Source organism: Gilbertella persicaria (assembly GCF_025201335.1).
Source record: "Gilbertella persicaria strain CBS 190.32 chromosome Unknown B0P05scaffold_31, whole genome shotgun sequence".
Taxonomy (NCBI): Eukaryota; Fungi; Mucoromycota; class Mucoromycetes; order Mucorales; family Choanephoraceae; genus Gilbertella; species Gilbertella persicaria.
In genome coordinates, this window is record NW_026251992.1 from 42,504 (window position 1) to 54,805 (window position 12,302).

The window sequence follows — 12,302 nt, forward strand, 5'->3', positions numbered from 1 at the left end:
AAAGAGGAAAAAATAAAGAAGAGATTTTTTTTTTATTTTATTTTATACAGTCCCTTTTTAATTTTAATCTTCTGAAGCTGTAGGCGTATAAATATGTTTGCCACGCTGTTGATATGAGGTCATGCCTTTACCACTACCTACAACACCCACTAAAAGAAAGTAACATGAATACATAGATCATAGATAGACGATAGACTTACCTTTACTGTGTGGGTTATCGGGTGTCTTGAAAATACTCTTTTTATTAATGACAGGTCCAGATACTTTCTTTTTCTTATTGGATCCTGTAGCAAAATTCAACCAAGCACTCTTCTTGCTCTCGAATTCACTTGCCTTTTTCTTTTTTAATGCATTGGCGGGTGTGGCTGGTAATGCAATAGCAGGAGGAGGGGGAACCACAGGTAAGACAGGTTCCTTCTTTTTCTTTTTCTTATCCACCACTTCAAAAATACCGGGTTCTCGTTTCTTGGTAGCAATGGCCTTGATATCTTCTGCCTTGACAAATTCAACATCACTATAGCCTTTGAATTTGACAGAAAATACTTGATCAGCACCACCAATAGCTGTAATCGTGGCTTTATAGAACTGTCCATCACCAGACCAACGTGCCATGACTTCTTGATCAACCGAAAACTCATGTAGCTTGAGTGCTGTTGTTGTCGTGGCTGATGGACTCGATTCGGATTTCCTTTTTTTTGTAGGTGGTGATTCTGTATTGGTTGTTTCTTGATTGACTGCTTCAAACATGGCTATTAGTTCTTTTAGATCTGCTTGTAGTTTCTGTAGTTCTTCATTATTAGCATCAGCCTGTAAAGCAAGTTCAACTTGTTCGAGTTGAAACTTGTAGGATTCAATCTCTTCTGCACTCATCAAAACAAAATAACAAAACAAAAACAAAAACAAAAAAAAAGAGACACGTCGTCCACTTGATGAATGCATGGCTCTTTATTACATCACGTGATTGGACTGTCTTTACCATTCATAATCAAAGCGTTCTAATTTCTCAGTTGCTTCATCCATATCTTTTTGTGCCTTTTTACGCATATAAAAGATAGAACAATCATTGTTGGAACAAATCACATCTTGATGTAATGACTCTTGACAACGTTGGCATTGTGTCCAGAGTCTCGAGAATTTGACAGAGAGCTTGTTGGTAAGTTCTAATTGATGACTATAGAGTTCAGGCAAACGATCTTTGCATTGTTTACAAGCAGCCGAGGTATCTCCTTTAGGCAAAGGTGCTTTACAACCTAAACAAGTAGCACTCTTGACTGCAAATCGCATTAAGCCACCTACAGTAGGTGTAGAGATATTGACTGTACGTGTATGGGCACCCGATACTGAACATAGGCATGAATAACAATGGCTATACAACAGATGTGTCACTTACATAAACTTTCTGTCTTGTCACCCAAGATAGGTTCAAAAATACGTAATAATGGCTTGGAAAGTTGATTTTCAAGGTAATATTTTGTATCAATAGGAATATTGTTGTCCAGCACATACAAGGGATCTTCAGATCGCTCATAAGCAGGCGTATTACTACTTGCCTTGATAATCACATAAGCAACACGATCACCCAAGGCAGGGGCTGAACCAGCATCACGCTTCCTCATACGCTCAGCTAATTCGACATGCGGTTGTTTATTGGTATAGTCTGCTTTACTGAGTGCTTTTGTAATCACCAGCTGAGATAAATCGACCTTGTTCTGTAAGAGATCAGCAATCGTCTGTTTCACAAACGCTTGAGCACCTTCTACATCGCGTTCAATCAACATCTTGTCAAGGCATTTAGACACTACATTTTGTACAAGACGACAATTATCACGACGCACTGTCTAGAGATACAGAATATACATACATATATAAGTGAACTTGATTTAACCATTTGATCTGTTTACTTGCCTCAATACCTTTGGCATCTAATTTATCGTATTTGTCTTCTCTTGTCCAATACAGACCAGCATATCGTTTCTTGTTGATCAACAGATAAGGGAAATAAACCTTTTCAAAATCAAGATTGATGGGACGAACAAACTCTTGAGTGACTAAAGTGGCACCTTCTCTACCTAAGGCCATGGCTTCCTTCAAATTATCGACACCAAATTTGATCATGACAGAATCTGTATCACCATAAATAACCTTGGCATCATGCTTGTATCCATTCTTGATCGTGAAATGCTCTTCTACTTTCTCTTTTGTCTTGAGAATCATGCCACGACCATAAGCAGTGACACTAGAAGAAATTTGGAGACAAGGTAATTTACCTACAGTTGCACCTGTGAAACCATAGACCGAGTTAGCACTGATCTTCAAGGCCAATTGACGACCATCCAAGACAGCACGTTTAAAGGGATCTGTTTCTTTCTTAAGGTCATTCTTGGCACGCTTACGAGCAGCCAACAGGTCACTCAGGATTTCAGGCAAGACGCCCTTGCGACGTGAGGCTTTGACAAACATGTCATTGTTGGGTGTGATTTCATAGTCTACGTCTTTGACCAAACCTAATTTATGCACGGTTTCGGGTAACAGTAAGGTTGTGTAACACAGGTTATGTGCCTGCATGATAGAGGGATACAAGGAAGTGAAATCCAGTGTGGCAATCGGGACATCGTAATAACCACGCTCAGGTTCAATGACAGTAGCACCTTCATAGGGTTCTTCCATGGTCGCTGATTTCAAGACAGGAATCACCAAGTCCTTTTCGAGTGCACGACGGTACAGTTGAGACACCACTTTGATCTGTTGACCACGAACCAAGATATAATTGAACGGAATACCTGTCACTCTCGCCATCTCGATATAGTTAAAGAGCAACATGAGCTTATCCATCAATCGCAAAGGCAAAAAAGCATCTTTAAGACAGTAAACAGCAAGACGACGACGTGTCTCTTCATTTCCGTTCTGAAGTTCAGTAATGATCGAGTGATGGACATCTTCTTTTTGTTCACCCAAGAATTCAGCCGAGACAGAATTGAGGGTATAAGAACGGAGTTTATAATCACGTTGAATAGCCTGAAGCATGTCGAGTTGCAAACGACCATCGAGATTGATCGACTTGTTTTCTCTTGTACCATAAGCCTTGGAAGAAAACTTGACATCTTTGGCTTCTGTCTGTAAGCCTTGGATTCTTCCGAGGAAAGGAAACTTGGTGACGCCTAAATGTTTCGCACGGTCCAACAAGTAAGGGAAATCAAAATTGGTCGTGTTGTAACCAATGACAACATCGGGATCTACTTGGCGAATAAAGTCACTCCATTTCTGCAACAATTGCTTTTCATCGTCAAACGACAGGACTTGAGAACCAGCAATATGAGCACAGGAACCTAAAGTGAATACATTACGAACAAATGGCTTTGTTTGACCTTGGATTTGAACAACAGAAGCAATCTGGATGACAGGATCCATATTGGGCTCAGGAAAGACACCTTTTCTACCAGCACATTCAATATCAAAACTCAAAATTCTTAAGGGAGCAATGTCAGACCAATCTCCTTCAGGTGCATGACTTATTAATTGATTGTATCTAGAATTCCCGCCCCAAGAATCAGTATGTATGCTTTCACAATCTATTATTTACCTCACATTCACTTCAATTTGTGCCAACGATTGTTTAGTGTCTACAAATGACCATGTTCCAGTAGGCAGTTCAATCCAATTAGCACCAAGTACTTTACAGTCAATCATAAAACGAAGGACATAGTTCATGTTGCTTTCAAATGTGGTATCTGCCTGACAAGGACGACTTAAGCCAGCCACATTTACACCTTCTTCAATCTTGTTTTTACATTTGGAGATATCTCGAGGGTCTCTTGTGGTGACTCGAATAAAGGGTGATTTGTGATCACCATGATACCCATAAATACTTTGTTTCATCACAATCTCGACACTTTCAACAGCATTTATACGTCCCACAGCAGACTAGTGATCATATGAGCTACTTGTTTGTTTGGTCCATTATACTTACAGCTAAAGATGACTTGAGAGAAGGTAAATGACTATGTTGAAATCCAACAGGAGCAGGGAAATAGAAATAGGGCAGAAAATCCCTGACATGACACACGACACTATGACCATTCTATTTCAATCCATGTCAATGATCTGTGCTTGATTGTCACTCAAATACTTACCGCAGTAGCACCATACAATCGAGCAACAGGTTTAAAAGCATTAAAGTCCATATATTCATCCACTTCAATCTGTTGAAAGACTAATTGATCCTATTAGATACCGCCTGATTGGGTTGACAATTTACCTATTTTGTCTTTGGTAGGATCAAGTAAAGGTGCTTTAGGACGGCCCCAAGTGGCTTCTGTGTTTTCAACTAAACAAACCATGAGCCATGGATTATCGATCAAGATCACTTACTTTGAATATCGACGTCCATATCCTCATTCAACATTTTTAGTTCGTCTTCAAAACTAGCGGGTGGATCACTGCTGGTGTCTTTATGGACTATCTTTCTCTTTTTCATGGCTGATCCAGGCTCAAACGGTTGTGAAGAATAAGTAATGTCGTCGCTTGACATAATGAGATTAATGTAAGGGAAAAAAAACTGAAAAAAAAAATTAGTCAACGCGTTGTCACGCGTCTTGTCAAAATTGGCGTACTACGCAAATCACGTGTTACAGCGCATAGCAGATACTCTGCTTATCGAATAATGCCCGCTTATTAGTCATTGGTCCTTTTCAAAGCATTCATCTTTTGAGTTTCTCGTATAGCAATGAGATTTCTGAAAACAGTTTCCGACTTACTGAACACTGCAAAAATTAGCTTTTTTTTTTTTGGTCTCCCTATACTTAAGAATACCTTTTTGTCTCCTCGAAGCCCTCTCCATTTATGGAAGTAAACTCAAGTCACAATTACTATAGATGGCATCCCCTCGACTTTAAGGAGACAGCTTGAAAAGACCAATATCTACCGAAAAGGACTTCTTTTTTTCCAATTACAGCGTAAAATAAACTTTGAATGCAGATTCGAAGGCAATGCTCAAATTGACTCGACTTTTTCATCTTAGTAAACTCGCTTTATTTTTATCAAAACTACCAAGAGATGACCTTTCCTCATTTCGGTTGGAACAGATTTCTTTTTTTTTTGTAAAATATTTTTATTAAAATGTATGTTTTTAGTTACACATCACAGAGGGGTGTAACGTGGATAAGCTGAAAAAAAAAAGAGTGCACAAAATTAGTCATTGAGAGAGTCAAAAAACGTTTAAGAGCAAATAATGTTGGTGCAGTGAGATCAAAGTCTGACTAATAATGTCGGAAATGATCTACTCAGGGTTGAAGGGTTGATTGTCCAAGGCGAAACGCCAGTAAGCGGACCATATTCTCCATTGGCAGACAGATAGGACCGTAAAGAGACGACTGTCAGGCAGTAGGAAAGGAGGGCAGGATTCGAGACAGAGTAGGCGATAAACCGTATCAGCTGACAAATACATCTGTGGTTAGAAGCAGATGAGGACTTCAATCCAAATGATCCATTTCCAAGGACAAATAAAGAATGAAATGTTCAAAAGAGTCGATACTCGAAGAACACAGGCGATAATTACTGTTGTGAACGCGATTGATTCTATATAGCTGTGCTTCTGTAGGCAGTTTCTTATTGATAATTCTGAATCAAAGAGTTCTGGAAGGTAAGAGCATTGAGGAAGATCAGAATAGACGCAGCAATTTAGATGGCAAATTCAATTGAGTATTCGAAGCACTGGAATAATTATGCATCCTGTAAGCCTTGGACGTGTATTGGCTCCAGAGAGGAGAGTCATGCAATTGGCTCACTAATGATTGATCGTTTTCTTCAACATTTACTTGCTCCACTTCATTATAGATATAAGAAATCATAAAGGTTTGTAACTGCACGCAATGTCGAATCAGTATATCGTTGTACAGCGAACGGCATAAGAGGGGAAACTTGGAATACTCTGTGCGTACTTGTAAACGTAGCCAGTGCATGTTTTCATCAAACTTGAAGAAGATCATTGCAGGCAATTCTGTATGTCGATAGAGCCAATGGCCAGAGGGCAGGTCAGAGAACATCCTAGTTAAAAGAAAATGCAGCAATGTTTGGATAGGCACTCGCTGTAGGTTAAAGTTAATCCCAAAATGGTCAAATGCTTGAAATATGACAGGAATGATAGAGAACTGATGGCAGATATCATGTTTTCGCAAGACCGGAGAAAAGAAAGGCAGAGTAGGAAAGGAGGAGCTGGTAGACATAAACAGTAGATGATGGCTTAAAGCACTCTTCAGCAGCGTATTACCTTGGTTTCGATCAAGAAGAGCAAAAAGCCATTTCATCTGGAGTACTAAATGTTGGCGCGCAGGATTTAGAAGACCAATGCCACCCTGTAGGCGGGGAAGACATAATTGATCGAAAGATACCTTGGGATATTTCTCTTGCCAGACAAACTTGTATATCAACCGCGGTATTTGATCTAAAAATGCTTGTGTCGGGTGGAAAAGCCGCAGACAGAACCATAGTTGGGACAGGATGAGAGTGTTTGCAATCATTGCACCTCCTCGAAGAGACAAGCGTCATTGTGAGAAAACGTAAATCAGTGTTTGTACTTTTTCAAGTAGCATATCCTGAACTAAATTTCTCTGCGTACTAGTATAAGGCATGTAGAGGTTGGATTAGACCTACATTGGGTTATTCTAAAAATTTTCTGATCGAGTTTTATTTTTTTCATCTTCACGGACCTCCCGTGGAGCCTTGAGTCAAAAAAATGAATTTTACAAAACTGCCAAATCAATGGTACCATTCGACTCCTTGACTCCAAAGAACATGTTTTGAATAAAAAGACGGACTGCTTTGATAATGTAGTTGTCGAGTAATGGTCGATCAAAAATTGGCTTGTTTAAGCTGTATTTTGGGGATTTTTGCTCTAGATGGCATACGAAATGTGATAGTAATGAATCTTTCTAAAGCATTATATGCTATTTCGAGTACTAAAAAACATGGAGAGATAGAAAACTAGGCATTTTTCAATGTAAATATGGGAGTAAATGGACATAGAACATACCAGATGGCATTGTGTGGAGACTGAAATGGAAGGCAATTCCGCAATCAAAATGGCAGCGGCATACCTTTCATATTATCCTTTCTAGTTAATTTGCGTAATATAATTCTGTATGAATTGCCCCCGTCTCTTGAGTGCCATTAGGGTAACTTTACGCGGAGCAATAATAAAATCTTTAAAAAAATGGAGCTTTTGTTAAGAACTGTTTGAAGACGTGGTTATTCGGCTTTGGTATATTGACAAGAGTTGTAGATCTTTGCTTTCTGAGTTTGCTGATACAAAAAAGACTGCAAAGTTGTTGCTAAAATGTTGAGCAAATGGACAAAAATGGTCTAAGATTTTTCGCCCCTATCCCATCATTTTTATAATGCGATTGCCAAGCAAACACATTCAACAGAAACTACAGATTCAGACGCACATTTTGATTATTTAATTCTGTAGCGTGAAAAAGAAGATCACAAGTTGTCAAACTCAAGGTTTCCATGGGTAATACCCTTTGGTCGAATGATCATTTTGGCCATTTTTTACAAGTCGCTTTTTTTTTTTTTGTTCAAATCAACTCCAAAAGTACCATGGATGTTAGTAAACATCATTTGAGAATACTTAAACTATTTAGGAGAATATAAACAGACCCTATGACACATTCATACGCCTAAGAAAGCGCCTCTCCCAATCATTCATGTATATACTAGAATTGACATTTATTTCAAGCTAAGAAAAAAAGTAAAAGACGTTGACATATTATAACCACCACCAGAAGAAGAAGTATTGGTCTAATGTTATCTTGTTCAATAATGAAAAGTTATGAAGAAAATCATGTATGACATCTGTTGTGAACATATAGAATCTATATACATGTGATGATCTGACATTAAATAAGTCTTCAATTACATACTAAAATATATCATAATCAATTATCATTCTATACAGTGCGGCTGATAAATTTTGTCCGTTTTGAGAAAATACAGTATAATCTTCTCAAATGTAACCGAAAATACTGTAAATGACGATTTCAGAAAAACATTATGTCCGTTTCCCAAAAATAAATGGAGAGTCTTGAACCTGCTGTTTGTCTTGATGGATAGTCTTGAAGACTCCCAGGGAACCAACTTGAGTAGAACAAACCTTGTGATCGTGGAACTTGCTAATCACAACCAAGCACCAGTAACACAGCATGATGACCAACCTCGGAGACACCTTAGACACCACCGTAAGTAGAGTATACCTAGGGATCTTGAGCTTGCTAACCATAACAGGGTAGAACCAGGGAGAGAGTCAGCCTTGGACCAGTAACAGACCTTGATGACCAACCTTGCAAACACCTAAACAAAAGGACTTTAGTGTATTATACTTTTAATACCATTGGAAGATACTTACTAGATATTCACTGAGCCATGGGAGTCATTCTTGATTGACCTTGAGACTTGTTGAGTAACCTTGGAGACACCTGAGAGAAAGCCTTGTCGATAGAGAAACACCAGTTTCAGTCTAGAAAGTGCCACCATGCCTTCTTTTTCCCCTTTGTGTATACAAGTACCCCGGAGTACAAGTATCTATGTATTGAGAATCAGTAAACCCAAAAACTGATATCTGTATACATATTTGCTTCCTTTTAGGTTTAGTGTTTACCCTTTGTCTGCAGCCAGTTAGTACGTACATGTATAAACAATCGCTATTGTCCCCTAGCTTTTGGTTACACAGGTCTTAGTACAACGTCATATCTAAACAGCGCCAAAAAAGCAAAACACTGAACAGACACAGCTACACGGCTGGAAGGTAGCACTCTTTTAGCTCCATAGGTTAGCTAGACAAGAGCTCGGGTACCCTGAGCAATATGGTCTTTATTTTGACAACAATGTAAAAATAAAAGACCACATTCGAAGTCAAGTGGCTTAGCCAATCAATCTGTTGCCTTGGCCACTTTAAGAGATGCATGAACAAATGGCCTTTGTGTTATTTTCTTATCAGATGCATTATAAAGTTGCTTGTTGTACACCAAATGATAGCAAGAAACTTAGGGTTATGCATGCATAAGTAAGCAGATTGAGCCTTCTAACAGGTATAAAGTTGCATATATGGATAGATAGAATCTATAAGGAAAATATAAAGGTGTTAAAAGTGATGAACAAATCTATCAAATTAAAAGCCTAACAAGTTCTATGAAAAAAGAAAAAGAAAAATAAAGATGTCTTTTGCTTTGATTCTATGTGTGATGTTTGGGTAGTGAAATGAAAATAGAATAGAATAAAAAGAAAACAAAGAAATACAGTGAGACTGTTCAGTACTTTTTTATTACAAAAATAATTGATTATCTTCTAAAATATATCTTTTCCAGGTTGTCTTCTATACTACCTGATTTATTGACTAATTATGATTACTGATTATTGATTACTTAACACTTTGACAGCTTGGGCCTGGAAGTTGACAATGTAGATTCTCCTTTAATTCTCCTGGTTACCTAAAAGTTACCATTATACTGTCATTATACAATGCTTACTTTATGTTTATGATGTATAGTGCTATAAGTGATTATTCATTTATATGATGAAAGACTATTTATTATATTTTGTATTAAAAAGTGCTCAGATCACCACAGGCCTGGAAAAACCAGTAGCAGCGACAGAAGAAGAACTAGGCTTGCTTGCCAAGGAGGCTGAGATTGACGACAAAGCTTTACATTCACTCGTCTGATGAGTGGTGACCTTATGTAATTCACAGTACTTGCCACTGCTGGTAGGTAAGGCTTTCTTTGTGATCTTTCCTGACTTAACAGCGTGTTTAGAAGACATGACAGAAACAGAAGGAGAGGAGCCAGAAGAGCCAGAGGAAGGTTTGTTACCCATGAACGACATCTCATGCAAGTCCTTGGAAATGTGGAGAGCCATTTGCATCAAGTGATCAATGCTCAAGCGTTTTTCAGCGGGCAAATTAGCACGGGCAAGGGAAACACGCTCACGGAGAGCTCCAGGCATGGCCTTAAAGAACTTGTCAATGAGTACAGCAACAGGTAAACTCTGGTCAGCAGAGCGACGACGTAAATCGCGGAATCTATCAACAAAGGCAGCAAAAGATTCACCGTGATTCATAGAGATGTTGACGAGTTTGAGTGCGCAGTCAGCACGATCTTGTTCAGTCGAACGACCAAAGCGAAGAGTAATGGCCTCCTTAAAGTCGCACCAAGTTGGACTTTGTATAGGATGAACCGCAACAAACTGTTCGTACCATTTCCTAACAATGTTTGGTAATTGTTGTGGGACTAGGCGACGATAATGATCATCAAGATTGAGACCATTGGCAAAGAGAACATCCTCAAAGCGGATGAGGCAAGCCGTAACATCAACAAAGATGGGTGCTTGGTGGTCATGAACCACACCTGTCCATTGAAAAATGGGTAAATTAGGTGGGCAGACAGGAACAGAAGAAGGAGCAGAGGGCCAAGAAGACAGAGTAGTAATAGCAGGGCCTTGAACCTTTACCAAAGCTTGCTTGATCAGGTCAAGATCTCTAGTACGAGCAACAAGATCTGAACGCAAAACAGTGATATCACAACCCTCAGGAGGATTAGCAACCTTAGTTCCCAAGATGACAAGTTCAATTGTCAGATCCTTGACTGCTTGCTGGAGAGTTTCCAAGTAAGTGGCTGGGAGAGCCGTACGAGAAAAACCAGAAGAAGAGACAGGGTAGTCTTGACAAGTATCCATGGGAGAATCAGAAGTAGGAGAAGACATAATAAGGTAGGTAGTATAAAGTAGAGCTAAATATACGTTCTTAATCGAAAAAAAAGTGATATAATCACTAATAAAATGGTCAAATCAATAAGTCGATTAGAACCAAAACGGCCAAAAGAAGTCTGCTTTATTAAAGGTTATATTTTGTATTGTATTTATACTGTTTGTATGATAATTGATTATCCTTAATTTGGGACTGAGTGTGTATACACTAGCTAATCGGTTGAATGGATTAAGGTACACAAGAACTGGGTACATGATCAGGGCACAGACCACGTCTACCACTGGTATGGATACAGATGTCAATTTATGATTATGTGAAACTGCGGATAAAACTGTGATTGAAAGATGTATCTATACATGACATTAATACTTGGTTTTTAGGACATGAAGGGATGAATAGTGCTGTGTATACAACAATTTGCCGAAGAATGTGGAAAACCTACGATTGAGAATGCTTATTCGCCGAGGAAAATAAGGGATTCAAGTTTCGCAGGATTTTTTTCTGAAAACGTTCGTCATTTTTTGCCTAAGTTGTCCAAAAAAAGCGCTTTTTCTGATACTAATACAAGGTCAACACAACAAAAATATGTTAATTTATGTTTACAAATGAGTTTTATGGGACACTTAATGTAACTACTGTATATATATATATATATATATATTAGGAGTAATTAACTATCATCTAAATTAAATTCGATCTTTCACTAAGTATTCATCAAACTATTATGCTTGTATCAATTTTTTTAATGTGTTTATTGATTGAGCCGCGTACACTAAGAGTAATAGTCAAAGTGAAGAGGAGGGTGCAATTAAAATGAAAGTTAATAAAATAAAACGAAATATACTAGACAAAATAAACTAAACTAAAATAAAATATATAGAAAGAAAAAAAAAGTTACATGATTGAATGGCATTGATCCTCTTCAATGGTCTGACGAACATTGAACCGGATGCTTGCTAATATGGTCGTGGGTACAATGGGGGGACTTGTCAAAGATAAATCTCATATGAGCAAGCCAGATTTGTGAAAGAGTAATTATGAGGATTCTGTATGGTTTTTATGCTTGTATCAAAGAGGTGGCACATGGTGAAATTGATTTTTTTCAAGCCAATAAAGAGCAACAAACACTCAAAATCATGTATCAATTGCCTTCATTTATTGGCTATGGTGTAAACACATACAACAAGCTATAAAGCGATTCCCGAGATGATGGTACAGATGCTAGCAAAATAAAATTAGCAATCATAGTAAAGCATGTGAGCAAAAGTGATTACAGAATGATATTCGAGCGATTGATTTTTTTAGCTGATCTCATTCAAGACGTATCTCACTACTGATGACTCATACTTAAGGGTATTTGCATCATTGACTACAGTCTACTAAACCTTTTTCATAGTGCTCTTCCTTTAAGTACTTGTGTTCAAAGCCAAAAATTACTTCACTTTTACTACTTTTTTTTTTTTTTTGGTGAAAGATAATGACTATGTATAAGGTTAGGCGTACTCATATTACTTTGCCACTGGTAGATGACTTGGACTACTGGGGA

The 12,302-nt window shown here is 38.1% G+C and overlaps 3 protein-coding genes across 3 annotated transcripts; all 3 read right to left on the bottom strand.

The window, feature by feature from the left end:
- Window positions 1-13: 13 nt before the first annotated feature.
- On the bottom strand, window positions 14-905 carry B0P05DRAFT_549604 (uncharacterized protein). The gene is made up of 2 exons (XM_051579152.1): window positions 201-905; window positions 14-149 (listed from the first exon to the last, which is right to left on the bottom strand). The coding sequence occupies exons 1-2, from the start codon at window positions 610-612 to the stop codon at window positions 64-66; spliced, it is 498 nt and encodes a 165-aa protein (XP_051432895.1). The 5' UTR covers window positions 613-905; the 3' UTR covers window positions 14-63.
- Window positions 906-3,785, bottom strand: B0P05DRAFT_549609 (DNA polymerase family B-domain-containing protein). The gene is made up of 4 exons (XM_051579153.1): window positions 3,581-3,785; window positions 1,906-3,526; window positions 1,391-1,838; window positions 906-1,340 (listed from the first exon to the last, which is right to left on the bottom strand). Exons 1-4 carry the CDS (start codon window positions 3,706-3,708, stop codon window positions 973-975), a joined length of 2,565 nt encoding a protein of 854 aa, XP_051432896.1. The 5' UTR covers window positions 3,709-3,785; the 3' UTR covers window positions 906-972.
- A 20-nt stretch (window positions 3,786-3,805) lies between these two features.
- Window positions 3,806-4,611, bottom strand: B0P05DRAFT_549611 (uncharacterized protein). Its single transcript, XM_051579154.1, has 4 exons — window positions 4,369-4,611; window positions 4,256-4,324; window positions 4,131-4,210; window positions 3,806-4,078 (listed from the first exon to the last, which is right to left on the bottom strand). The coding sequence occupies exons 1-4, from the start codon at window positions 4,526-4,528 to the stop codon at window positions 3,938-3,940; spliced, it is 450 nt and encodes a 149-aa protein (XP_051432897.1). The 5' UTR covers window positions 4,529-4,611; the 3' UTR covers window positions 3,806-3,937.
- Between the last annotated feature and the right edge of the window lie 7,691 nt (window positions 4,612-12,302).